The 26,353-nt window shown below is 35.2% G+C and overlaps 2 protein-coding genes across 5 annotated transcripts; one reads left to right on the top strand and one right to left on the bottom strand.

Moving 5' to 3' along the window:
* The first annotated feature begins 3,674 nt into the window (after nt 1–3,674).
* LOC127811446 (probable aldo-keto reductase 5) lies at nt 3,675–9,841 on the top strand. Of its 4 annotated transcripts, XR_008025686.1 has the most exons (8): nt 3,675–4,048; nt 4,140–4,343; nt 7,267–7,439; nt 7,523–7,625; nt 8,425–8,686; nt 8,981–9,029; nt 9,156–9,465; nt 9,811–9,841. XR_008025686.1 is itself a non-coding variant. In XM_052351332.1 (7 exons), the coding sequence occupies exons 1-6, from the start codon at nt 3,836–3,838 to the stop codon at nt 9,007–9,009; spliced, it is 984 nt and encodes a 327-aa protein (XP_052207292.1). In that variant the 5' UTR covers nt 3,675–3,835; the 3' UTR covers nt 9,010–9,029; nt 9,156–9,747. The 4 variants fall into 4 exon arrangements, 2 of the variants coding, with proteins under 2 accessions (XP_052207292.1, XP_052207291.1); XM_052351332.1 differs by lacking the exon at nt 9,811–9,841 and having other exon boundaries at nt 9,156–9,747; XR_008025687.1 differs by lacking the exon at nt 9,811–9,841 and having other exon boundaries at nt 3,676–4,048; nt 8,949–9,029; nt 9,156–9,748.
* A 10,769-nt stretch (nt 9,842–20,610) lies between these two features.
* Nucleotides 20,611–21,909, bottom strand: LOC127811448 (photosynthetic NDH subunit of lumenal location 3, chloroplastic). Its single transcript, XM_052351333.1, has 3 exons — nt 21,561–21,909; nt 21,172–21,458; nt 20,611–21,054 (listed from the first exon to the last, which is right to left on the bottom strand). Exons 1-3 carry the CDS (start codon nt 21,835–21,837, stop codon nt 20,956–20,958), a joined length of 663 nt encoding a protein of 220 aa, XP_052207293.1. The 5' UTR covers nt 21,838–21,909; the 3' UTR covers nt 20,611–20,955.
* Nucleotides 21,910–26,353: the final 4,444 nt, after the last annotated feature.

Consider the following 26,353-nt stretch of genomic DNA (forward strand, 5'->3'; position numbering starts at 1 on the left):
AACGGTGACTACAATGACGGTGAAAACAGCCATGATGGAGAACAAAGGTGGAGGAAAAGAGAGAAATAGAGAGAGAGAAAGAAGAAAGAGTGTGAGAGTATGAGGAAGAAATAGAGAAAGTAAGGTAGCAAAATTAAGGGTAGCATTCTTCGAAAAGTAAAGGACAAATTTGTAATTTACACTGAGAGTTGTCCACCAATTTGTTCGTGTAGCATAACCCATTCTCTTCCTCTAATTTTTTTTTATTAGCCAATAGGGACGCTTCACGTGTCTTATGTCAGGCGCCCCTTCTCTTCCCCTTCTCCAATTTTAATATTTTCCTCAGCTTCTCCATCTCTTTCTCTTTTCTCATTTGACAAATATAATCCACGAAAAATATGAGGAGAAAAATAAGATCTTATGTTATTATTATGTTAATAAATTTTTTATCTAAAACTCTTACTATAATTAAATAAGATTTTAATTGTATTGATATTTTAGATTATTTGAATATGAGGGAAAAACATGAAAAATAAAATCTTATGTTATAATTTATCCCTCGTTAGTTTGGAAGGCAAAAAAGTCATTTGGGGGGGGGGGGTCTCTTTCCCCAAGAAACCTATCCCGTTTCTCTCTTTCCCTTTCTTTTGCTCTTGTAGCCTTTCTCTCTCCACTGACTCTTTCGTTGCTGCATCCTCTTTCTTCGCCCCCACCTTCCCTTTTACCTTCTCGCCTCGCCTTTCACGTGCCCACCGTCATCGTATCTTCCCTGGCCACAAAGGTGAGGCAACAAAAGGCTTGTTGAAGAAAAAGAGGGAAGGGGAGAGATGAGAGAAGAGATAGACCCCGTTAGTTTTTTGACAGAGGGTAAGTTCACCACGTTAAAAGGGGTGAACAAAATAACACTCATTATTAGGTTAATAATTTTTTTATTATCTAAAACTCTTACTTATATTAAATAAGATTTTGATTGTATTGATATTTTAGATTGTTTTACATTTTTAATATTTAAGATTTTAATTGTATTTATACTTTAGATTATTTTTGTTGACGTTCAGAATTGGTTGACGGAGATTTGTTAGCCCGCACTTGTATGGTGGATCCGAGAGATGGACAATGAAGTATCCGGTCTGTTTTGCCGAGCGAACGGCCCGTCCCTGCAAGATACTCCGAAGCTCAAGTTAATGAGCGAGTAAACAAAAATATTGGGTGTTCTTCAGTTAGTTGTCCAGAGTACATATCCCTGGCCCTTAAGAGGGCTGGTTGATATATACATTAGCCCAAAAGCTTTCTTGCATGCTCCGTACGTGTAGAGACGATGGGATGGAGTAGCCGGCGAGGGTGTCCCTGTCGCAGCGAGGTGCCGACGAGACCCCTCATTAATGAGGATGAGATCTTCCATTAATGAGGATGTGATCTTCCATTAATGTGGATGTGATCTGTCATTAATGAGAATGAAATCTGAGGGGGATGTTTGGAAATCCAGATGCGGCTGTAATGATGTTGTTAATTGCCAGAAGGCCAGGATGGAACTGGTATGGGCCGACAAAATAGGCCGAGAGAATGGGCCCAAGGGGTCCAGTTAGGGCACCCCCGGCTGGCCAGTATGCCGCAACACGCGCCTCTTCTGTGATGCGAGCTGACGAGCTAAGCCGACGAGCTATGAAGATTGCTGGGAACTTGCCCAGAGTGTAGCTGGGGGCCGTTTGAATATGCCAAAGAGTTAGAGGTGCTACTGGGAGTTCGCTTGGCCCCGATGTTTGACCCTGAGCTTTAGTACTATCCGAACTCGCTTTAACGAGCTCAGTTTGATTTATTGGGTCTCGAGCGTTTGGGTCGAATTATCATGTTGGGTCCGGCCTATGTAGAGCAGAGCGAGAAATACCCGTAACAATTTTATATTTCATTATATATGCAAGATTTTGATTATATTAATAATTCAGTTTAAATATATATTGATATTTTTTATTGAGTTATTACAAAAAGGATTATAAAATGATTTTAAAGACTAATAAATATACACATAAATAATATGTAACTTTAAAATTTGGTTCTAAAATTGTTAATCAGGAGAATATAAAAAATATTAAAAGTGAATATAATATTAAATTTATAAATATAATAATAACATAAAATTTTATTTTTCTTATTTTTTCCTTATATTCTTCATGGGATATATGTATTACGTGAGAGAGGATTAATTTGTGGCGAGAGAGAGAAAGAGAGAGCGAGAAAAAAAGTAGTGGAAGAGATTAAAGTAAGAATAGGGGAAGAGAACGCCTGCCACAAGACACACAGTGCGACCTACTGATCTGATCCACCAATGGACTCGATGGATTATAGAATTCTTCCACATGATTCAGATCTAAAACTAGGCATTGAAAGAAGAAAGCTTTCGATTTGACTATTTTTGTCTTTTAAAAGATTTTGATATATTAATATTAATTTAAAGTGTATTTATATAGCCATTTTTATTATTATTTTGAAATGGCTTTGAGTTATAAAAGAAGTTCTTTACCAACCCAGATGAATTAAGCCGCCCTAAAAGTTTAAGGTTGTGTAATAAAAGATTTTAAAATTAAGTTTAAGATTATTTATTTATTTAATTAAATAAATAATTTTTTAATTACCTCAATAAATTTAAATAAGTTCAAATGAACAAGCGCATAATCGGAGAAACGGAGCTCAACTCAGTGTCGTTGCCGGCGAAACTCTGGCATGCCTCTTATTCCCCCCCCCCCCCCCCCCCCCCCCCCCGCGGGATCTTTTCCTTCTTCCTTCGTTTTCACTGTCTTCAACTATGATTGGTGCTCAATGCTTCAAAGCGTCCTCTGGGCTAACAAACTTGGGTTGTCCCTGGGTTTATAAATGTCCAAAGGGCCGACCCGGCCCAGCCCGAGTTGGCCCATGGACTTTTTAAACGGGCCGGGCTGGCCTTTAACTAAAAGGGCCGGGCTGGGCCCGGGCCCTTTTGTCGTAGATAGGGTCCGGCCCACAGGCCGGGCGGGCCTTAACCCACAGGGCCTAGCGGGTCGGGCCCGGTGGGCTCGATCATTTTTTTCTTGTTTTTTAAATAATTTTTTAAAAAATAATACATATAATATATAAAAATTAATTTTTTTTATTTTTAAAATATTTTCTATCTTAACTTTAAATATTATTTCATCATTTTATATTTTAAAATTTTATGTCTTATAAATTTTTTTGTAAATTGATATGAAAAATAATGCATATATAAAAAGGAGAATGTTTATTTATAATTTAAATATATAAAAAATTTAATTTAAAAATTTTAAATAAATTAATAGATATTATTTATATATATTGTGAAATATAAATTTTTTAGTATCTAACATCAATAATTAATAAAAAATAACATAATTAAAAAAATAAATGAGTAAAGACCTAACTGACTGGCCCATAAAGGCCTCATGGGCCCGGCCATAAAGGCCCAACGGCTGGGTCCAGTGGGCCACGGGCCGTGCCGTGGGCCCAATTTCTTTGGCCCGGCCGTTTGAATAGCAAAGCCTAGCCCTATTGATACCTCTACCTAGATTGCGAAATGAGTGATCGAACAGGTCATCGATGACGTGACATTAAGAAACAGTGGATTCCACAAATCGTTTCAAATCTACTATATTTTGTATCAATAACATCGGATGAGAAAATTCAACTTTGATTATGAGCCAAGGCCGCAAGGGATGGGAAACTTTATATATTGGGCTACACAGCATCACGGCGTTACGTCAAAAATCAAAATGTATGGTAGGACGCGCCACCCTTGGTTTCTCTATAAATTCATTCACGCAGCGAGCGATCGAGAGAGAAAAGATCGATATAGGCAAAAGCAAATTAAATGGGTGGAGCGAGGAGGATTAAGCTGGGTTCCCAAGGTCTGGAGGTGTCGGCTCAGGGACTGGGCTGCTTGGGCATGTCGGACTTCTACGGTCCTCCAAAGCCGGAACAAGACATGATCAAACTCATCCATCACGCTGTCAACTCCGGCGTCACCTTCCTCGACACTTCCGACTTCTACGGCCCCCACACCAACGAAATCCTTCTCGGCAAGGTATTCCTCATTGGATTAATTTCAAAGTAGTTCATTTGTTTGATAAAATACCCAGCTGAGTGAACTTACGAATTTTAATGGATTTATGTAGGCGCTGGAGGGTGGAATGAGAGAGAAAGTGCAACTGGCTACCAAATTTGGGGTCAGATATGCCGACAACGGCAAAATAGAGGTGCGTGGCGATCCAGCCTATGTACGGGCCACCTGTGAGGCCAGCTTGAAGCGGCTCGACGTGAATTGCATTGATCTCTATTACCAGCACAGGATTGACACTCGTGTTCCCATCGAAGTCACGGTTTGAAATATGCCCACCTTTTCCATTTCTGTCTTCTATCTGTTCTGTACCAATTATGTGTACCTTAACTTGTATTACTTGCTGTACTAATCAATCCCATACCATACGCCAATATTACCCTCTGACTGTAGTGCATGTCCTTCCACTAGTAACCTTTTGTCTTTATGGGATTTTCTTGATCCAGCTCTAGCTTTAGGTCCAGCAGGCACTTATATTTCTCTTCTATGCATTCTGCTTGTTGGTATGAGTATTCATTTCGTGAACCTGAGCTGAATACCTGCAATTATTGAAATTTCACCAAGAGAAAAGGAAGGCTTTTAGGCTCTTCTTGGTGTGTGAGTCATCTTATTTAATGCAACGGCAAAAAGATAAACTAATTCGAATTCATGTTTCATGCCCCTTAATAGAGCAATGGAGTAAAGGGCCCGAGTAGTCAACATAGCATTAAGTGGCAGTAGCAGACCTAGTCGTGGACACAATTTCAATGTAACAGATACAAGTATCAGAGATATTATATGATAAGATGTGGCATGGTCATGAATTTCTTTTACGTGTGTGAATTTTTATGAAAACTATTGTTGCACATGTTGACTTTAGTTTGCCTTCTACCCTTATTTTGATGATACTTCTATACATTGAAATGCCACATTTCACATGAATACAGAACAGGATGTAAAATCACTGACCTTATAAAAGAGAGTAAAAGAAGAAAAAAAAAAAAAACAAGTGTGATGAAGAACAAATGGAGAATAGAGAAGGGAAGAAAAACATGGAGTAGAAAGAGAAAGAAGAAATTGAATGATATGAGAAAGAAGAAGAGTCAAGGAGGGGTAATTGTCTATTAATTGGAGAGACATAGGCATGAAATGTGGAATTCTATATAGGCCAAAAAGCTTGGATAATTCATTACTCATCAAATCTTATATATATATGCAGTATATGTATATGCTTTGATTGTAAAATAGAAACTATAAAAGAAGTAAGGTAGAACCCTAAAAGAACTTAAGGGCCAGTTGAGTTATCAAAATCAAATCTTTGTTTTTTGGAATAATATTCTACAAAAAGCAGAAATCTGGAAAACATGTTTATAGGATAAAAATTTCGAATAGAAGGCAGAGAACTTTGTTTCTCAAATTTTTAATTTTAAACTAACTGGTTTAATTTTTTTTTTCATTAGACGGGTAGAAAATATGTTTTCACCCCAATCAAGCTCAATACTAATTGTATTTACATTAATATCAATAAAAATAGTAAAATATAAAACATAAAATATCAACAATATTAGTGTTATAAATAGTACAAATATTAACAAATTGAAAACTTAAGTAATAGTAAATAGTGAAAATACTAATAACAACAACATGAGTATTATAAAATTTCTCTAATTATAATGATTTTCATTAATATGGTAATATTAACAATATTACGAATATTTTATTGGTATATTAATATTATCATTCTGCTTTATTCATAATTTTAATATAATAATATTACTAATTAATTATTATCATTAAATTGTACTACTACCAGTATCATTGATAGGATTAGTTTTTGAATAGTAACTATACAATTATTAATATTTTAATATTATAAGAATAATATTAATAACAAGATATAACAACTGAACATGTATTCTATATAACTATTTTGAAGGCATTTTCAGTTTTCAAGATAAAAAAATTATTCTTGATATTTAGCAGTTGAACTTCTTTACCAAATTTTTTTGTGGAAAAGAAAAACTGAAGTGAAAACTTAGTGATTAAAAACTAGAAAATATTTTTTGCAGCTAAGGTTTCAATTGTTTCAATGTAAAATATTTACATTAAATAAATAATTTTTCTATAAAAAGGTTTTACAAGAAAATCACTTTTCATCTTATTTTTTGGTGTTGGAGAACATGGATTATAAGATAGAATGAAATTATCCAAAACAGTCAGAGTTGATGCTTTTTGAGTTGAGCTACTATTCTTTAAGGGCCTGCTTGAAAATTGCCTTTTTCAACAGATTGTAGTTCCTCCATACTTTGATTTTTGCAGCTATTCCATGAATTCATGTCAGAAAACCTGTCATTATACTGTGATGTTTTATTTGATCGCAAGAGATGGTTTCATCTGTCACTGATTTCAGTTGACGTACAGAAATAATAATGGAAAAATATGATAAATGCCCGTATTTTGCAATCACAGCAACATTTCCATAGCTTCAAGTGAAGAAGTTGTTATTTGTGGCATATGGGAATTGTTAATTACGGTGTGTTAATATATTGAACTGAAGGTTCATCTTAGGTGACCCACCGGTGTTATTGAAAAAGCACAATACAAAAATTCTGAACATGGTTAATTTAGCGACCCAAAGAATCCTAATGTTGCAATTCTTTTGAAGAGAAAATAGAGCATATTTAGCTTGTTATTAGACGTCTAATTTCTTAAAAGAAATTGCATGAGAAGCATCTTTCAATCTGATAGAATAATTTCTGGAAATGTACTCCTATAGCACCACCTAATGTTTGTTGTACTCTGTTTCTATTCTCTTCCATATGTCAAAATGACTCCCATTATTTGCTTTCTACATTACCGAAATGATCTGCCTTCCAATTAACATAGTGAAACATTGGTTCATTTTTTCAGGAGTAGTTGGAATTAGTTAGACCAATGATAAAGAAAATAACCATTTTACTGCAATCAATTATATTAAACACTGCCTCTTGCCCGCCCTTGTCACTTTCATACATCCAAAATTGTTCATTGTACCAACTTTAAAGGTTTGGCCATGTTAAGCATGGCAGTCTTACCCGTCTACTTCTATTTCTCTTAAACATGCAAGTTTTGCAACTCTTCACAATGATTTCCTTGTTTGGCTGTATTTTTATTTCTGGAAAGTTTATCAAGTGTTTCGAATTTGTTTTTTGACGTTACTTCACCAGATGGGGGAACTCAAGAAACTGATTGAAGAGGGAAAAATAAAGTATATTGGTCTATCTGAGGCCTCTGCTTCAACAATCAGAAGAGCTCATGCTGTCCATCCAATTACAGCTGTACAATTAGAATGGTCTTTATGGACAAGAGATGTGGAGGAAGAAATAGTTCCTACTTGCAGGTGAGATGTCTATTCTGCTAACAGATATTTTAGGTGTGATCAGCATTCCAAATTTTTAATTTCTTTCCTCTCTATTTGTTCAGAGAGCTTGGCATTGGGATTGTTGCATATAGTCCATTAGGAAGAGGATTCTTCTCATCAGGTCCCAAGATTGTTGAGAACATCTCAAATAACGACTTCAGAAAGGTTTGTGTGTACAACACATAATACTTTACTTTCGGAATGTAACCCTGTTAGGCAATATTGAAGCAATGTTATTCTGAAATTTTAGTAAGTTTTCTCATAGTAATATTTTGCATTTATAATAAATTTTATGCATTTATAATAAATTCTATGATATCAAGCATATGGTGAAGACAGCTTGTGAAGAATCCAATTGTTCTTGTCTATTTTGCATTGCACCACAGCCCATTGCATGAGAATGGGTAGAACCTACCAACAACCTAAGGACTGTTGCTATGTTTGACAGCTCATATGTATCTTGCCAGAACAAAATATGGCAAATGTTACACAATCCTTTTGATCCATGTTCATCTCTACTTGTCTTTACTAAAAATTACATAGTTCTCTAGGTACTTGGTCACTATGATTTGTTTCTTCAAAGATTGATGAAAAAAAATTAATTTTGGACCATATTAGTCCTTGTTTGATAAACAATTTGATTCATTTTCAATAACAAAAAGTTCAATAAAAATGTCCTAGCAATCTAATGTTAATTTTTCTGGCTTTTTTTTCACAGAAGATGCCCTTCCTAGTTCTTTATCTTTTATTACACATATAACAGCAGCATGCTGATGGGAGAGGCATCCAGATAGTGGCCTTAGTTTACTCACTTATTAGTTATTTCATTCTCTTTGGTCTTTAATTCCATCAGATAGTCATCATTTGACGTTGCATCATGACTAAAATTACGTGTGTTGTATTGCATGTTTTAAGTAACCAGCAAATCTTTTTAATACTGAATTATGCATTTCATCTTCTACAGGGTCTCCCAAGGTTCCAGGCGGAGAATCTGAAACAGAATAACATCATGTTTGAGCGGGTTAATGAGATGGCATCAAGGAAGGGGTGCGCCCCTGGGCAGCTGGCATTGGCGTGGGTTCTTCACCAAGGGAACGATGTGTGTCCAATTCCTGGCACCACAAAGGTTGAAAACTTCAATCAAAATATTGGAGCTTTGTCATTGAAACTAACGCCTGAAGAAATGGCTGAGCTGGAATCAATCGTATCTGCTGACGCAGTTCAGGGTGAGAGATACGGACACACAAGCCTTTCATGGAAGGACTCGGAGACTCCATCCTTGTCCTTATGGCAAGCTGAATAAAACTTGTCTTTCCCTTATGCTGTTTGTACAAACTGAGATATAAGAAAACTATTTCCCTGCTTGGGCTCTGGAGTGCTTGGATTCTGTTCGTTCTGATACAAAACCATGTTGTATTCAATGTTGGACTTGCAAGTTAATAAGAGTGCACTTTTTCATTTAACTTTCCTTCTCACTATTTTCTTTAGATGGATCATAAAAATTTTTGCGTACTTTACAGTTGTCCTGGAAATTTTACAAGGTATATGAAGACAAGATCTACATACCAGGTAAGCATCTCAGCAACAAATATTTGATTACACATTCTGGCTGAAGAGGATTAGGCTCCTATTATGGCATAATTCTCTTAATTAATTGAAAGGTCTATGATTGTTTTTGGTTGATTTGTAACGCAGGATCAAATCTTGTAGATTAGTACTAAGCAGAGTTCTTGTTCTGCTAATGGCAACACGAGAAGCTCTGAAACACTGGGAACAGGCAGACCTAGAACTGAACTTTTTCTCTTGGAAGCCTACCTGCAAAATTGACTGGAAGACGGCGCCAATGCTAAGGAGGGTTCAGGCACTGTGCTAATTTGGCTTTGTCCTGACTGAAGCTGAATGAACAATGCAGTTAAAAGTTGCTAGGTACTGCTTGAGAGAGAGAAAGGAGACTCGTCACAACATGCAAAGGATGATTCACTCAAATAGGTTACATTATCCTAATGTAATTACCTTTTGCAATCCAGAACACTGCAAATGTGTAGAACAGTATGACGACATTGCCCTAAATTGTTCAGAAAATATCCTTTTTGTATTTTTTTGAATATCATAATTGTGTAAACCAGTGCCTTTTGCACTTATCCTTTTAAAATATTAAAGAAGAATGCCTGGATGGATCCATTCATGGATCCTGAAATGCATTATTTTGCAGTAAATTTCATTGCATGCTGGAAATTGTTTTCCATTTATTTTAATTCTTGGATTTGTTTAGTCCAAAGTGTACATGCATGGCTATTCACATTTGCAAAACTTGTGTATATTCTCATTTATGTCGTTTGACATCTTGCAGAACTCATTTCCTCTTCACCCTTCAAATATCTGGTGTTAATGAGTTATGAGCAATCACATCAACTTCCATATTTCATTTAAGTGCTCTCTCTCTCTCTCCCTCTCTTATTGATCTTGCTGCTAATGGGCAGCTCTCTAAGAGTGGGTCTACTGGTGACCAGCTGAAAGAAACTCAAGTACTTGAGCACATGTGATGTTATATTTTCTTTGGCAAAGGAGGTTCAAAGCTCACAGATCTTCTCCAGGTAAATGCTTCTACTTTGAAGCATGCAGTTATCATAACTTGTTCCTTTTACAAGTTTAGTTTGCCATCATTGTAAGGGAACCGTGGAGCTGCATTCACTAAATTTGTGGTAGAAGTGCTTATGAATGTCTAAAAAAATCCTGTGGATAGACTCTGGTGTTATCATGCTGTTGGATGGATTGCTTCTGTTTTGTTTTTCTTATAATTTCACAAAGGCTTGCTTTTGGTAGCTATATTATCAATGGGAGAAGCACTAATGCCAAATGGGAGACAAAGCATTGTTTATCATTGATATGGGGCCTAGCAAAACACAATTACTGAATATGATTCTTCAAATTGAACTTTTAATGTGGTTTTTGTATTCAGATGTATAGCTTAATAGATTCTGAGTCTAAATAAATATAAATAACACATATATAAATTACTTGAAAACTTCTTAGAGTCCTTTTATTCTTCTAGCCTATTTATTTTATTGATCAATGGCTAATTAGCCCTGCTTAGGTGGGAACTGGAAGACCTTGATGTTTGTCAATGTTTCTGTAGTAAATCCGTGTTGTGTATCCGGGTTGATCCGCCCATAACGGATTTGGATCCAGGTCCGAGTCCAGATTTAGACCCAAATCCAAATTCAGATCCACAATCGGATCTGCAACCGCTGTGTGCAGTTGCAGAGGAAACAACTGTCGATTGCAGTTGAATCCCGTTTCCTCCTTTCATGGTAGAAGTGGGTAGGTGGATACATTAGAGTATATATATTGTTGGTGTATACAAAAAATATGATGCAGAAAACGAACACAGAAACTGCTGCAAGAAACGGGTTTGAAAACTCTCAAACATTTAAGGAAATCTCTGTGTGCGTGAGGCATTTAGACTGTGGAAATAAACGATTTGCACTGTGATTTTGTTGAATACCAATAATTCAACCAATCGATCCCACTTCTGCTGTGTAAACCAGGCAAGTCCGGTTTATTGTATGAATCATTTGGTTTCATTATTTCTAACATTGATATTAGAGCATGTATGGTTGTTTTCTGGTTAAGAAATCAGTGTATGTGTTTGTGTTGAATGATGCATATACATAATACATACATACACAGAGAGATCTTTTGTGTATATACACTGAATAGATGTATTCATATATACACAAAAAATGCGTATTTTTTTTCATACAAAATTTTTGTTGTATGTATATACGAAATCAGAGAAAAGAAATACCAGTGATTTGGTGAAGAAAGAGTTGATGGTGGCCATTTCCAAGGCTGGAGGAAGTCAATGTCAGCCATCTTCTTCGTGAGGATGACCGCCGCTACTACTGTCTTCTCCGTGTTCGGCCACTTCTCCGGTGACTACAACGACCGTCAACAGCTTGTCTCTCTTCCTCTTCTCCGTGTGGCTTCGTGGCTGCAAATGGCGGAAACAGCTACGGAGATGACCAAATGTGTTGTTGGTGGCTGGTGGTGGTGGCAGTGTAGCGAGCAAGAAATTGAACTGGGACAGAAAATGGGTTTCTTGGCTTTTTGTTTCTTTGTTGTTCATCAGTACCTACTGCAAATAATTCTTGCGCAGATGGGTTTATTGGTCCAAAGGGTGAAATCGTTCAACCCGACGCCCCCACACTCGGTCTGATAGGACGTGGGAGGAGGTTAATCATGATAACTCAGTGGGACGTAGTGGCTAGACCCGAGCTCACCACGCACAAGGAGTCCCCTCACTTTGGAGAGAGGGACTCCCATACTGCCGTTTGAAAGACTCGATCCTTGGTCTTGATCTAAAATTTACCACAAAAAATATTTTGTGCCCCCTTCTCGACTAATTGGGCTACCCATGCGGGTCGCAGATGAGTTTATTAATTGTCTAAAAGGTGAACCTTTCAATTTAAGACTATGTTTAGTAGCCACTTAACAATTGAAATTGAAATCTGTATAAGTTCTCGTTTTCTGTAAAGGTGGGTTTGTGACTTAAAGGCTCGCTTACCAATCACTCAATGTTTTTTTTTTTTTGCTTAAGACCTTATTTGGCTGTAATTTTGGATAAAAAGGTGTTTTGGCCTTAAGGCTTGTTTGGCCCAGCTCTATAATAAAAAAATTTGAATTATTGTTTTTATGATAATTTTAATTCAATTTTTTTTATTGTCATTAGTTAACAATAAAAAAAATATTGTTATTTGTTAACAATAATTTTTTTTTGTGGTATATTTTGAGATTATTAATTAACCACAAGTGGATTTGTCCATAATATACATTCTATTTTGTATAAAATTGTCTAAAAATTTGTTTTGTCAAATTTTTACTTTACAATTTTTTTTAATTTGTTTTTAAGAAAATAACACGAGTTGAGAACCCCAACACTCATCCAAACTGTTACTCAAAGAACCCAAGTTATGGAAATGAAAAATTATCTAGATGATTATCGGATGATAGAAGGGCAAAATATACATGAACACATCATTATTATATGTGATATGATGCAAAAATTTATATTTGCTGGCTATAAGGGATTATGGATTGACGAAACACAATATCAATATTTCCTTGGTACATTATTTGTCACATGATAAGCAATTAATAGTTAGTGTTTGGGAATTTGGTTATCCAAATTTTTATTGGGTATTATGTTTCTTCTTAAATGCATATAGAATAAGAGAAATTGTAATGATCCTATACTCAAATAGCCCACCAATAGATATTATTAGTTATATTGCTCATAGGACTCCTAGATTCATTACCCATTCGTGCAATTCCTTGTATGACTAGACTTATTGAATAATATATTGCTTAATCTATGTATCTAAGTATATTTTGCTTTTGTAGCAAAATTTTAAATTATGTGTTTATTATTTTATTTTATGAAATGAATTATGGTTGATTATTTAATCTTTGTGATTAAATATGCATGTTTTATTGTTATTTATTTAATATTTATGATTAAATATGTTATAATAATTCTTTATTAAGTGGGATTAAAAATTCTCAAAATTTGTTTTTGAGGTAAAAAATAATAATATTTGGACAATTGGAATATGGGCAATGATTGGAAACATAGTGAATTTTTGACCTTGTACCCAGTTGAATATTTATTGTTAATTTTATTTAGTAAATGTGTGTAAGGTGTGGCATTAATGAAATGAATTTTGTGTAGATTATCCTTGAAAATGACTTCTTTCAAGAACATAATTGCTAATTTAATAAGAGTCTATAAATTGAATGGGAATAATTATTAGATCTGGAGTATGGAGAACCAATATGTCCTTAAAGAATAAGAGTCAATGGAAGCTCTAAATCAGGCTATGGTGGAACCTGTTGAAAGAATCACTGCACAACATAGGAGAGATAGAGAGACTTATAATGCTTGGAAAAAAAAGAATTCCACTACTCGTATTATGTTGCTCAGTAGGAAAATGACATTATGGGTGAATTCAAAAAGTACGAGTTGACGAATGAAATGTGGAATGCTCTTAAAGAGCAATTTGGGACAACTTCAATTACAAAGGTAAGCCAACTAACTATCAAGTTTAATACATATAAAAAGTGCCCAAATCACAATATGAGACAGCATCTTCGAGAGATGACCAATATGGTTAATGAACTCAAGGATGTTAGTGTGAACCTCACTGATGAATAACAAGTGCAAACTGTTATCATATTCTTACTTTACAACTGGGAGTATATGAAGATTTATCTTACGCATAATGTAAACATAAAGACAATGATGTGCTTCATGACATTTAGAGTTGGAGGAGTATTGTATTGAGGCTTCTAAACCTAATACTGACATCTATATGATGACATCTAGCTCCAAAGGTGCTCCCAAGTTTAAGCAAAAATTTCATCACAAAGGAAATAAAGGGAATTATGTCCTAAAGAAAGGTCAATATGCTTGCTTTGAGCAAAATGAGTTACCATGAAAAAGGTAAGGGACCAGCTCGTAATCCCTCAAAAAAGAAGAACATGATAAATGTGAAGTGTTATAATATTTATGGCAATGGCACTTTGCACATGACTGCAATGAACCAAGAAATGTACAAGCCCTAAATGCATTTTCAAATGTTATTTATGTTTTGAGTTCTATACTCTTAATTTAATTTAATCATTCGTGGACTATTGATTCAGGAGTTACAGACCATGTAGCAAGAGACAAAAGTCCTTTCGTGGAATATCATTGAATATAATACGAAACTAAATGGATCTATGTGGGAAACAATACAAGGGTTGAAGTTAAAGGCATTGGCATCTATAGTTGTGTATGTATGGTGGTCAAATCTTATATCTACATGATGTATTATTTGCTCCAGAAATTCGATGAAATCTAGTTTCTATACCTGTTTTTCTCAGTTGTGGATTTGATATGTATTTTCATGATATGATGGTTGAATTATTTTTAAATTCAATATATTATGAATGTGGTAATTTGCAAAATGGTTAATAGTACTTGATGTAGATTATGCTTCATGTAGCAAACTATAAAGTACTAGTTTTTCCCTCATTACTTCTAGAAATTCGCATGAAAAAGTGAATATATGGCATGAGAGATTAAGCCATATAGGACAACATATATTAGATAAATTAGCAAAAACAAAAGTGAATCTACCAACTTGCGAAAGTTGTTTGGTAGGAAAAATGAAAAGAAAACCATTTGGCAAAGTAATTAGAGCTAAAAATCCATTATAATTAATTCACTCTGACATATGTGGTTCAATGAATGTTAAGGTTAGACACGGAGGAGTTTATTTCATCACTTTCATTGATGATTATACTCATTTTAGTTTTGTCTATTTGATTTCTCATAAGTTAGAAGCTTTAGAATGCTTCAACATATATTTGAACTTAGTTGAGAATCAATTAGATAGAAAAGTTAAAGCATTAAGAACAGACAGAGGTCACGAGTATTTATTTGAACAATTTAAATTGTTGTGTGATGAAAAGAGAATTGAGAGATAATTAACCATTCCACATACTCCACAACAAAATGGTATTGCAGAAAGAATAAATAAAACTCTTATAGAAATGATTAGTTTAATGATGACAGGGGTAAAGTTGTCAATCACTTATTGGGGTGATGCATTGTTGACAACTGCCTATTTACTCAATTTAGTACCCTTCAAATCTATAACTTCTACCCCATATGAGTTATGGATTAGAAGAAAACCTTATCTAAGTCATTTGAGAACTTGGGGATGTGCAGCTTATGTTCATGATCCTTCTCACAAACATGGAAAGTTGAGTTCGAGAGGCAAAAAGTGTATATTTGTAAAATATTCGGCATACTCAAAAGGATATGTCTTTATTGGTGATTAGGCAAGTGAGAGTGTTATCGAGTTTAAATCTCAAGATGCATTTTTATTGGAAAATGAGTTTTTTAGCAAGGGAGAGATAAATAAGAATTTGTCTCTTTATGAAATTGAGGATCATGATGATTCTATTATTCGAAATTGTCTAGTACATTTACCTGAAAATGTATCTAGGGAATTTGATCCAAGTGGAAGCGAGACGAGAGTTTCTGAATGTGTTTCACATGAACCTCAAATTAGAAAAAGTAGTCATGGACACATACCTCGACGTCGTTTTGATGTTGAAGGTGAAGCTTTTCTAATTGTTCCACAAGTTGAGGAAGAACCTAACTTTGTCTAAGAGGCTTTTCTTGGACCTACTAAAGAAAAATGACAAAAGGTAATGGAAGAAGAAATTGAATAAATGAAATTGAACCAAGTTTGGATATTGGTTGACCTTTCAAAGGATCACAAGGCTATTGGAAATAAATGGGTTTTGAAAATCAAGAGAAAGGTCGATGGATCTATTGAGAGATATAAGGAACGTCTAGTAGCTAAGGGGTATACTTAGTAGGAAGGAATTGGTTATGAGGAAATATTTTCTCTTGTTGTAAGATTTACCTCTATACGCCTTATCCTAGCAATAATGGCCAGTTTAATTTTGAAATTACATCAAATGGATGTAAAAATGACATTTCTAAATGGCGAACTGGAAGAGAAAATTTATATGGAACAACCTAAAGGTTTCATAGAAGAGGGTTAAGAGCACAAAGTGTGCAGACTCATGAGATTCATTTATGGATTGAAACAATCTTCTAGACAGTGATACTTAAGGTTTCATCAATTGATTATCTCATGTGATTTTCAAATGATTGATGAATACCACTGTGTGTATGTTAAAAGATCTAATGATAAGTTCGTGATCTTATCTCTTTATGTTGATGACATACTTTTGGGTAAGAAAGATAAGGAGTATCTTTTGAGTATTAAAGAATGGTTGTCCTCTAATTTCGAGATGAAGAACTTAGGCAAAACAATATATATTCTTGGTGTTAAGATCAAGAGAGATTGTTCAAAGAAATTGTTAGCTCTTTCTCAAGAGCTATATATTCAAAAGATTCTTGAATGATTTCATATGCAAGACTATAAGCCTATAGATACTTCAATTGCTAAAGGCAAAGGCTTAACTAGAAGGATGTGTCCTAAGACTCTACAAGGAAAGGAATAGATGGCTAGAGTTCCGTATTCTAATGTCATGGGTAATCTTATGCATGCTATGATGTGCACAAGATTGGATATCTGCTATGTAGTTGTTATGGTGAGTAAATATCAGTTAAACCCAGGCCAACCCTATTGGAAAGCCGTAAAAAGGATAATGAGATACTTGAAAGGTATAATGAATTATTCCCTTTGTTATCAAGGAAAAGATCTACGCCTTGAGGGATATATTGATTCTAATTGGGCAGAAGATTTAGATGAAAGAAAATCTACCTTTGAATATGCTTTTCTACTTGGCAATGGAGTTATCTCTTGGAGTAGCAAGAAACAAATTTGTGTAGCTTTGTCTACAATGAAAGTTGAGTTTGTAGCATTATCAATAACAGTACAAGAAGCTATTTGGTTAAAAGAGGTTTTCGAACCATGTGGGAGTTGTGAATGACTTGTTAAATTCTGTTATAGTGAATTACGACAGTCAAGCTGTAATAGCATTCACTAGGGATCCTAAATATCATTCGAAGACCAAACATATTGACATAATATATAATTTTGTGAGAGATATTGTTGCACAGAAAGAGATGTGCTTGGAGTATATCTCTACAAATAAAATGATAGCAAATCCGTTCACAAAACTCATTCCAAGAGATTTATTTTAGAGTCATATTAAATCCTTGGGAATGCGTAAATGTTAAATGTAGTTTTGTGAACATTGATGTGTAATATTATTATTTTCTCAATTTATGTCAATAAATGATTCATGTTAATTTTTATTAATGCCAATTGTGTTTAGTACACAAATTAGATAATGGCTACACACACACACACATATATATATACAATGCTTCATGCATATTACTGAATGCAATAATTAAAGGTATGTCAAATAGATGGTGGGTTTTCTCACACAAGTAATCACATCTCTGGCTAAGTGGTGTATAGATGAAAGATAAATTTTAAGCATATAACAAAACACATGAACTCAATGGGAAAAGGAGAATAATACCATAATACATGTTTCATACCATGTGTGCAAAGTTCGACCAAAACAAGGTAACAAAAAATATGGATATCTTCTTTTAGTTATGTAAGACCCTCAAGGTCACAAGAATCTCATATAATACCCTTTGACTTTTAACTGTTTCTTGAAATTATGATTTGGTGCAGCTATCTTGGAATGCTACCAAAGACCATGTATGATCTAGTTGGATGAAGCATATCTGGAAAAATGATTGAATTATGATAAAAAGATTTAATAAAGAAGGAAAGATTTATTTGAGTGTCACATTTAGATATTGCTGACGCACATTTTTATAACACTCCGCATCGAGCGATAGGAAGGTCAGGGACAACTTATCCTGATAGGCCTACGCGAACTTCCCAGAGGGGTCACCCATCCTTGGATTACCCCAGGTCAAGCATACTTAACTTGTGAGTTATTTGCCTACATTCAGTCCAAAAGGTATCCAGCTAGTGTTGTTTTTTTCCTTACTTATTCTTGATATATACTACCCTCATTTGGGCTCTTGGGGTATTAGACACATCGTGTCATCATGGGCTCACAACTACGGGTTAGCTCATAGCTATCGCCCTTCGACGACCAAGAGTCCCGCCGCACTTGTGAGCCTCTCATTCACCCTCTGGGCAGTCGCCCTTTGGGTGACCGAGGTAGCACGAACTCGATGCTAATGCACCACCGTCAGAGTCTCCCCCCTAAGTGCGGTGGCGCTCGTGGGCGCAGATCGTCTCAGGGGTGATAAAGGATAGTTTGGCCAATGGGGTTCCCACAGACTACGCTCAATGTTGACACACATTTTTATAACACCCCACATCGAGCTATAGGAACGTCCGGGACAACTTACCCTGATGGGCCTACGCAAACTTCCTAGGGGGGTCACCCATCCTTGGATTACCCCAGGTCAAGCACGCTTAATTTGGGAGTTCTTTACCTACATTCAGCCCAAAAGGGAGTTTTTTGCCTACATTCAGCCCCTTAACCAAACTATCCTCTATCACCCCTGAGACGGTTTGAGCCCTCGAGTGCCACCGCACTTAGAGGGGAGGCTCTGGAGGTGGTGCGTTAGCATCGGGTTCGTCCCACCTTGGTCGCCCAAAGGGCGACTGCCCAGAGGGTGATTGAGAGGCTCACAAGTGTGGCGGGACTCTTGGTTGTCGAATGGCGATAACTATGAGCTAATCCGTGGTTGTGGGCCAATAATGACATGATGTGTGTAATACCCTAAGAGCCCAAATGAGGGTAGTATATATCGAGAATAAGTAAGGAATAAAACAATACCAGCTGGATACCTTTTGGGTTGAATGTAGGCAAAAAATTCCCAAGTTAAGCGTGCTTAACCAGGGGCAATCCAAGGATGGGTGACCCCCTTGAAAAGTTCACATAGGCCCATCAGGGTAAGTTGTCCCGGACTTTCCTATCGCTCAATGCAGAGTATTACTAAAATGTATGTTAACATTTGGCGCTGTTTGTGGGAACTCCCTTGGCCGAACTATCTTCTATCATCCCTGAGACGGTCCGCGCCCATGAGCGCCACCGCACTTAGGGGGGGAGGCTCTGGCGGTGGTGGGTTAGCACCGGGTTCGTCCCACCTCGATTGCCCGCGACTGCACAGAGGGTGATTGAGAGGCTCACAAGTGCGGCGGGACTCTTGGTCATCGAAGGGTGATAGTTATGAGCTAACTCGTGGTTGTGAGCCCATGATGACACGTTGTGTATAATACCCCAAGAGCCCAAATGAGGGTAGTATATATCAAGAATAAGTAAGAAATGAAACAACACCAACTGGATACTTTTCGGGCTGAATGTAGGCAAAGAACTCCCAAATTAAGCGTGCTTAACCTAGGGCAATCCAAGGATGGGTGACCCCCCTGGGAAGTTCGTGTAGGCCCATCAGGGTAAGTTGTCCTGGACTTTCCTATCGCTCGATGCGGGGTGTTACAAAAATGTGTGTCAACAGATATATTCACAGGTTAACCAATTATAATCATTTGTTGAATTATAATTGTGAATACAGATTTTATTGAACAAGTGATGAATCAAATTGAGATCTAAATGTAGATAAATGTGACTTGATAGTTCTGAGGTATATCATATAGACTCTACTTGAATAATGGAGTTGGTATATATACCTAACAGTGTATAACAACGAGCTCTTAAAGAAAAAAGTATGTTGGTCATACGGGCTATCTGCCTGTATAAAACTCACAGAGAAATAAGAGTATATGGATATGTGAATTCATTATGTGTGAGTGGGAGATATAGTAAATCTAGGTTATATACTCGGGTCAATCCGCCCATAACAGGTTTCGGATTCAGCTCCAAGTTCAGATCCAAACCCAGATCCAAATCTAGATCCACAATTGTATCGGTAATCACTATGTGCAGTTGCAGAGGGAACAATTGCCAATTGCAATTGAATCCCGTTTCCTCCTTTCATGGTGAAAGTGGACAGGTGGATACATTAGAGTATATATATTGCTAGTATATATAGAAAATATGATGATGCAGAAAACAAATACTAAAACTACAGCAAGAAACGGGTCTTAAAAATCTCAAACATTCAAGGAAATCTCTGCGTGCAGGTGAGGCATTTAGGTTGTGGAAACAAACAATTTTCACTGTAATTTCATTTAATACTAATAACTCAACCAATCGATCATACTTTTGCTGTGTAAACCAGGTAAGTCTAGTTTATTGTATGAATAATTTAGTTTCATTATAAATAACAGTTTCTCTTGAACCTTGGTGGGTGAGTCACTTTATTCACTTCGATTTGCAATTAGGGTGAACGCTCGCGAGATTGGGATTCCTAGGCATCTAACCAATGCACAATCTTCAGATTCTCATTTGAGCTATGGTAGATTTTTGATAGTTAATATTCTTTTTTTTTTTTGAGAGAAATTTTATGTTCTTAGTTTCATCTGTGTGGTATTTAATAACAACTGAATGAAAGTAATTTTAACATGTCTTGCTTGTATTTGTATAGAGAACAGAATACTGGGCTTGGGCTTGTATCAGTTGTATTATGGTTTGCTACCGAATCATTGGACTTGGAATCATAAAAGATGCAATGCAGGGTTTGATGATGATATTTAGCACACTCATTCATACAGAATCCTTCTTGATGTACATAAATTTAGTTTGGTCAAATCTAACCAAGGCATTGAATCCTCTTTTAAACTTTTCAACAGATGAGATTGTGTTCACATCTCATAATTGAAGGTTTCTTTCTCTCAAAGATACATGAAATACGGTGTAGAAATGTGATTAGAGGTATTGTGCCAAATTACGCTGCCATCTGATTCCTGATCTCTATGAATAAACCTGAGTTTCTGTTCTTTCTCTTGACTTGCACAAATATGCTGAAGAAAACAGATTGCCCGCTGCGCTGCGCCGGGCCTGCTCATGCCATTCGACTCATGACCTCTTGGAGAATGGTGGTGGTGTCTTGATAGCATGATTCTGTCTGGGGAAGGTCGTGCTTCTTCACGGCATCTTCAAGCTGCCGAAACACGAAAAACATGAAAATTTTCAGGCAGCTGTTCAAACTAACAGCACACTGCAATCAAGTCAAGTCAGTTGAGCCGATGAAAATGCTGCAAACCGGTGGTTGAATTACCTTCTCAACACTGTCAAACAATCTGTTGGCCAGATTAGTGAGAGGCTGCTTCTCATCTGCTGCTGCTGCCGAGATCAAGTTGTCGAAATCGTAGTACATGAAGGTCGACTTAAGGCGCAGGTACTTGCTCACATAGTTCCAGGCATCTTGCCCTATCAAATCCCCCAGTGCCAGGAGATCAAAGGCATACTTCTTCAGCCTGATTGTTCTCCCCTTCGTCCCGATATTCGCAATGTATATCCCATTCTTGATGAAAGACCGAGTCCCCGTCTCCTCATTCGCAATCTCTGCAGTCGTAGAAAGCTACGGTACAGTGAAACATAAGGCATAAAATCACGAATAGAAATAACTAACGAGTTCAGATGAAAATTATGAACATAATAACTTACTATTGTAAACTGGAGGAACGGGGATAGGGCCGGTGAGCCAAAGGCCATTGTCTTCGGCAAGGGAGTTTCCGATGCCGGAATTTGCAAAGAGGGCAATAGAGGTAAGGCCTATTGCTAATCTTCTCGTGGTTTGCTGGAGTGGGTGCTGCTGGGCTTTGTTCCCACTAAATGCAAGAATAGGGGCTCTCCTCTTATGGCGTCTTTGGAAAGTGGGAGGCCTGGGAATGGCCGCCGGAAAGGTTTCAGAAACTCGGTTCAGGTTTGCGGAGAGAGCCATTGAAGGTGGTTAATGGCAGAGTTAGAAGAGAGAGAGAGAGAGAGGATAGGAGGGTACGTGTCTCTGTTTGGATGAATTATGTCCGTTCGGAGAGGACGGGCTACCACTGACCACAAAATTGTAACCTTATCGAGGATGGTGTAGTCATTTTCTATGCTTTATTTTATTTTATTTTTACATTTTTAATGGAAGGTGTTGTTGTACTATCAATATCATTGGAGATTAAAGTTATTAGAGTTTTGAGTTTTCTTATTTTCAATATAATAGGTTTTGTGATATGATCTTGAATTTTGTTACCTTTTTCTATTATTTAATTGTTTTAAATCAAATTTAAGGTTTTCTAAAGATAGAAAAATTTAATAGTTCGATGTATAACACAAAATTAATATATGATGCAATTAGGATACAAAATTTTAAATTATTAATGCTTTAATTATTCTATTTTTAATACCAAAATCTTATATTTTATTTAAATTCTATTATACTGAATTTAATGGTTTTTCTTATCACAAATTTAATAGGTTTTTTCTTAAGTTTTTTAATACGTTTTATTTGAATTTTATAACATTTCACTCGTTAATTCATGTTTGTAATTGGTTAGTTATAGTCATAACTTCGTATAGTTTTCATAAGAATTATGTATGTGCAAACTATCAAGTTTAGTTGTCGACTCAATTGAAATTTAATAATTGAACAAATTGAATCAGACGACAAAATCAAATTAAACTGATTGATTAAATCTAATAAACTGAATTAATTGATAATTGATAAAACCAAACATAAATTGTATAAATTGAACAAACACAAAAAAAAAATCAAACAAAATCGAACTAACTGAGAGACCGAACAAGCCACAAAATTAAACAAAACTGAATAAATGATAGAAAAAATGAAAATCGAAAACCAACACAATCGACAAAACTAAAGAAACTGACACAACCTAACAAAAAATCAAAAAATCGAATGGACAGGAGAGGATAATTAAGCTACACTCTTCTAAAATCATAGCAAAGTCAACTATAATTTTATAGGAATCTTACATCTATGGGTTGTCGGTGGGCTGGTTACAACTTGCAAGTTGGAGAAAGGGAAGAAAAAACATAAAGAGGGTCGAAGTCACCAATGAACAAGGACGATGATCAAGTCGAAGGCTGATAGTGGAAAGGCGTAGAATAGAAGGAAGGTCGACTGGCTGAAAGGTGAGATGGCAATGACAATCGATCGTCGAAGGTCGACGACGAAGAAGAAGGCGGAATAGAAGGAATAAGGAAAGGTCGAGTGGACGTGGCCAAAAGCGGCGTGAGATGGGGATGACGATCGTCAGTTAATGATCGGCGATGAAGAGGAAGACGAAAAGGTTAGAGGCAAAGGCCAAAAGGTGGGTTTTGGGTTAGATTGTGGATTCTCACTCTCACTTTACTTTGAACTCTTTCTTCCTCCTTTGTTTCTTATTTTTTTCTTCTTCATTGCATGCGGTTGACCAAAAACGACATTGTTTTATAATCATTAAAACAATATTGTTTTAAAATTTAGTCGGTTCAGTTAGTTTGGTTATTTCCAATCAAAAAATCAAACTGAAACTCAAAAATTGAATTTTTTGAAAAAATTAACTGAATCGAACCAAATTTAAAAAAAAAAAAGAAATGAATCTAATTGACTATTTCAATTGATTTGGTTCAGTTAGACTAACCTTCTGCACACCCCTAGTAAGGACAACTTTTAGTATTTTCTAAACATACAAAAATTATTAAACTTTTATTATCTTATATCCAAAACTAAAATATTAGAATTTATTAGATTTTGTTTAATAAACTTTATTTGAATTTGATAACCCTCCAAGCCGGTCTCTAATTATTTATTTGGGTTTGGATTTGGATTTTCTAAAGGCAAATTTTAATATTTTTAAAAGTAAAAAATTCAACAAACTTGTCACAAAATTCATGCAGCAGTATAGAAAAAGAAAATGTTAAATTATTAAATATCTCTTTATCGTATTTTTAATACTAAAATTTTATACTATGTTTGAATTTAATAGGTTTGGCTTGAATTTTGTAACTCTTCGCCCACCCCGTTACCCATATATACAATTATTGGCAATTACAACTGTATTTAGTTATTTTAGAAGAAAAATATTAATAAATAGACACCTCACTTGACACAAAATTCATACATAATATAATATGGTTAGGATAATAAAACTTTGTATTTAGTTTTTCTTTTAAATGTGGTGTTATTTTTAAAGACACAAAATTGTTAAATGAAAACAACAGTTGGCATAAGAAGAGATCAGGCATTTATAGAATTTGGCTGAATTTTGTTATTTGAATTTAATTTAATAGATTTTAAGATAGGATTTTAATTGATTCTGTTTGAATCTTGTAACCTCAACTCCTTTACCTGTGTTTATGTTTATAACGGTGTTGTTGACAATTGCAAGTTGTATTTAATTGTTTTTAAAGACAAAAATTCTAAAAAATTATGCTTTGTCAAAACTACCATTTTCATTTAGTACAATAGATAAATGTTGAATTTTTATTTTTTTTAAAATAAAAACACGATTATTCATCGTGATACGAGCAGCACTTAATTTTCATCATTGGCATGCTTCGAGTTTTTTGATAACTAAAATTGTCTCTTTTTATTTATGAAAAAAAAAAATTCGATCTGCTTCAACCTTACATTGTAACCATCTCTCTCAATTAGAGGTGTGCATAGTCCGATTTGACTAATTTTTGGCATTTTTAATATGTCAAACTGTATGTGCAGTTTTTTTTGTCAAATTGAATTGCGCGATTTAATTTGGTTCACAGAAACTTCGGTGTAGTTTATGACATTTACCCAAAACATGCCTAATATTAATACACTTATTTTCGTGGTGTAGTCTTCGATGAAACGTCGACGAGAGACGACAACACAAAGACCAAGGGAAATGAGAAAGGTCGAAAGGGGATCTCTTCTGACAGTGCTTGGATGCCTTTGACTCTGAGACAATGTCGTCAACAACTTGGCGATTGGAATGTGAGATCTTGATTCTTGAGAACGTTTCAACCTCAAGTCCAGTAATAAGAAAGGGGTGGATGTCGTTGATCTCGAGAGTGTGGCAATCGGTGGGGGCTGGGTAGAGAAGATCGTTGGGTGTAGGTGGGTAGATTGGTCTTTCGATGCGGCAGGGGTTGCGTGTGGGTGTGAGAAATGAACAAGATAATGAAGAATTAGAGTTTATTTTAATATTTTATAATTTATTTTATAATTTTTATATTATTAGAATATTATGTGGGCAGTACGATTTTCAACTGAACCTATTTTTCTCAAATTGCCTGACTACTCCAGCCATAACATAATCGTTCGTCTCAAATCATTCCCTAAGAAATCGCGTGATGCAATCAATTTTTACAGTTTGTCAATTTTTTTTGAACACCCCCTGCTCTCAATGAGTTGACAAAATTTTCCATCACAGAGTCAATCAAACTCAACCCACTAGAGACAAGAAATTACACAGAGATAAGCAACTCAAGAATTGGATAACGCTAAACACGTACATTAAAGTGATAAAATAAGCATCGATAACAGAGAAAGAATCACATAACACAACAAAGCTTGTTGCTCTAAATCCTAGTTACAATTTGTTTCAAGAACCAAAAAGATTCACAATCTTTGTCACCATAACCAACACTTGTTGAGCATAAAACCAAAGAAACACAAATACATAACCCTACTTTATAGTATATCAACAAAACTTAGGATAATTGAAACAAAAAAGAAAAATTTATGAGTCCAAACAACAATAAACCACCAAAGAAGACATGACCACTACCAACTAAGATGTCCTCTGGCTCCATGATAAGGAAATCTCCAAAAAAAAAAAAAACCCAAAGACAAAAAGTCCAACAAAGATATCAAATTTGTAGCAAAACTAGACCTACATATTGATAGGATGGTATGTCCATTTGTTTCGATTAATTACATTTGTTTGGAGAGGTGTGCAGGCTACTACTGACCATAGAATAGTATCTTTATTGAGGGTATTGTAGTCATTTTATGTTTTATTTTATTTTTACTTTCTTCATAGACCGTGTTTTACTATCAATATCATGGATATTAATTTACTAATAAAATTTTATCGCTTTAGAAATAATAATAATAATAATAATAATAATAATAATAATAATAATAATAATAATAATAATAATATTGTTCAAGTTATATGGATATATTATTGATAATTATAAAAATTCAATAACACATGTACTAATATTCATAAAAAAATATAAATTATTAATTAAGTGTTTGAAATTTATAATTATAAACTAATTGAAAACAAAGAAAGCTAAGCCAATGTTTGGAAGGAATGAATTAGTTATATGGATATATTATTGATAATTATAAAAATTCAATAACACATGTACTAATATTCATAAAAAAATATAAATTATTAATTAAGTGTTTGAAATTTATAATTATAAACTAATTGAAAACAAAGAAAGCTAAGCCAATGTTTGGAAGGAATGAATTTTGA

This window comes from Diospyros lotus, chromosome 10 (genome assembly GCF_014633365.1).
Source record: "Diospyros lotus cultivar Yz01 chromosome 10, ASM1463336v1, whole genome shotgun sequence".
In the NCBI taxonomy this organism is placed as follows: Eukaryota; Viridiplantae; Streptophyta; class Magnoliopsida; order Ericales; family Ebenaceae; genus Diospyros; species Diospyros lotus.

Excerpts from the sequence above, each read along its gene's own strand:
- LOC127811446 (XM_052351331.1), top strand. The coding sequence starts at position 3,836 with ATGGGTGGAGCGAGGAGGATTAAGCTGGGTTCCCAAGGTCTGGAGGTG. Across the intron at positions 4,049-4,139 it reads ACGAAATCCTTCTCGGCAAG|GCGCTGGAGGGTGGAATGAG; the intron begins GTATTCCTCATT and ends GGATTTATGTAG. Across the intron at positions 4,344-7,266 it reads GTGTTCCCATCGAAGTCACG|ATGGGGGAACTCAAGAAACT; the intron begins GTTTGAAATATG and ends TTACTTCACCAG.
- LOC127811448 (XM_052351333.1), bottom strand. The coding sequence starts at position 21,837 with ATGGCTCTCTCCGCAAACCTGAACCGAGTTTCTGAAACCTTTCCGGCG. Across the intron at positions 21,459-21,560 it reads CGTTCCTCCAGTTTACAATA|AGATTGCGAATGAGGAGACG; the intron begins GTAAGTTATTAT and ends CTACGACTGCAG. Across the intron at positions 21,055-21,171 it reads TGTTTGACAGTGTTGAGAAG|CTTGAAGATGCCGTGAAGAA; the intron begins GTAATTCAACCA and ends GTGTTTCGGCAG.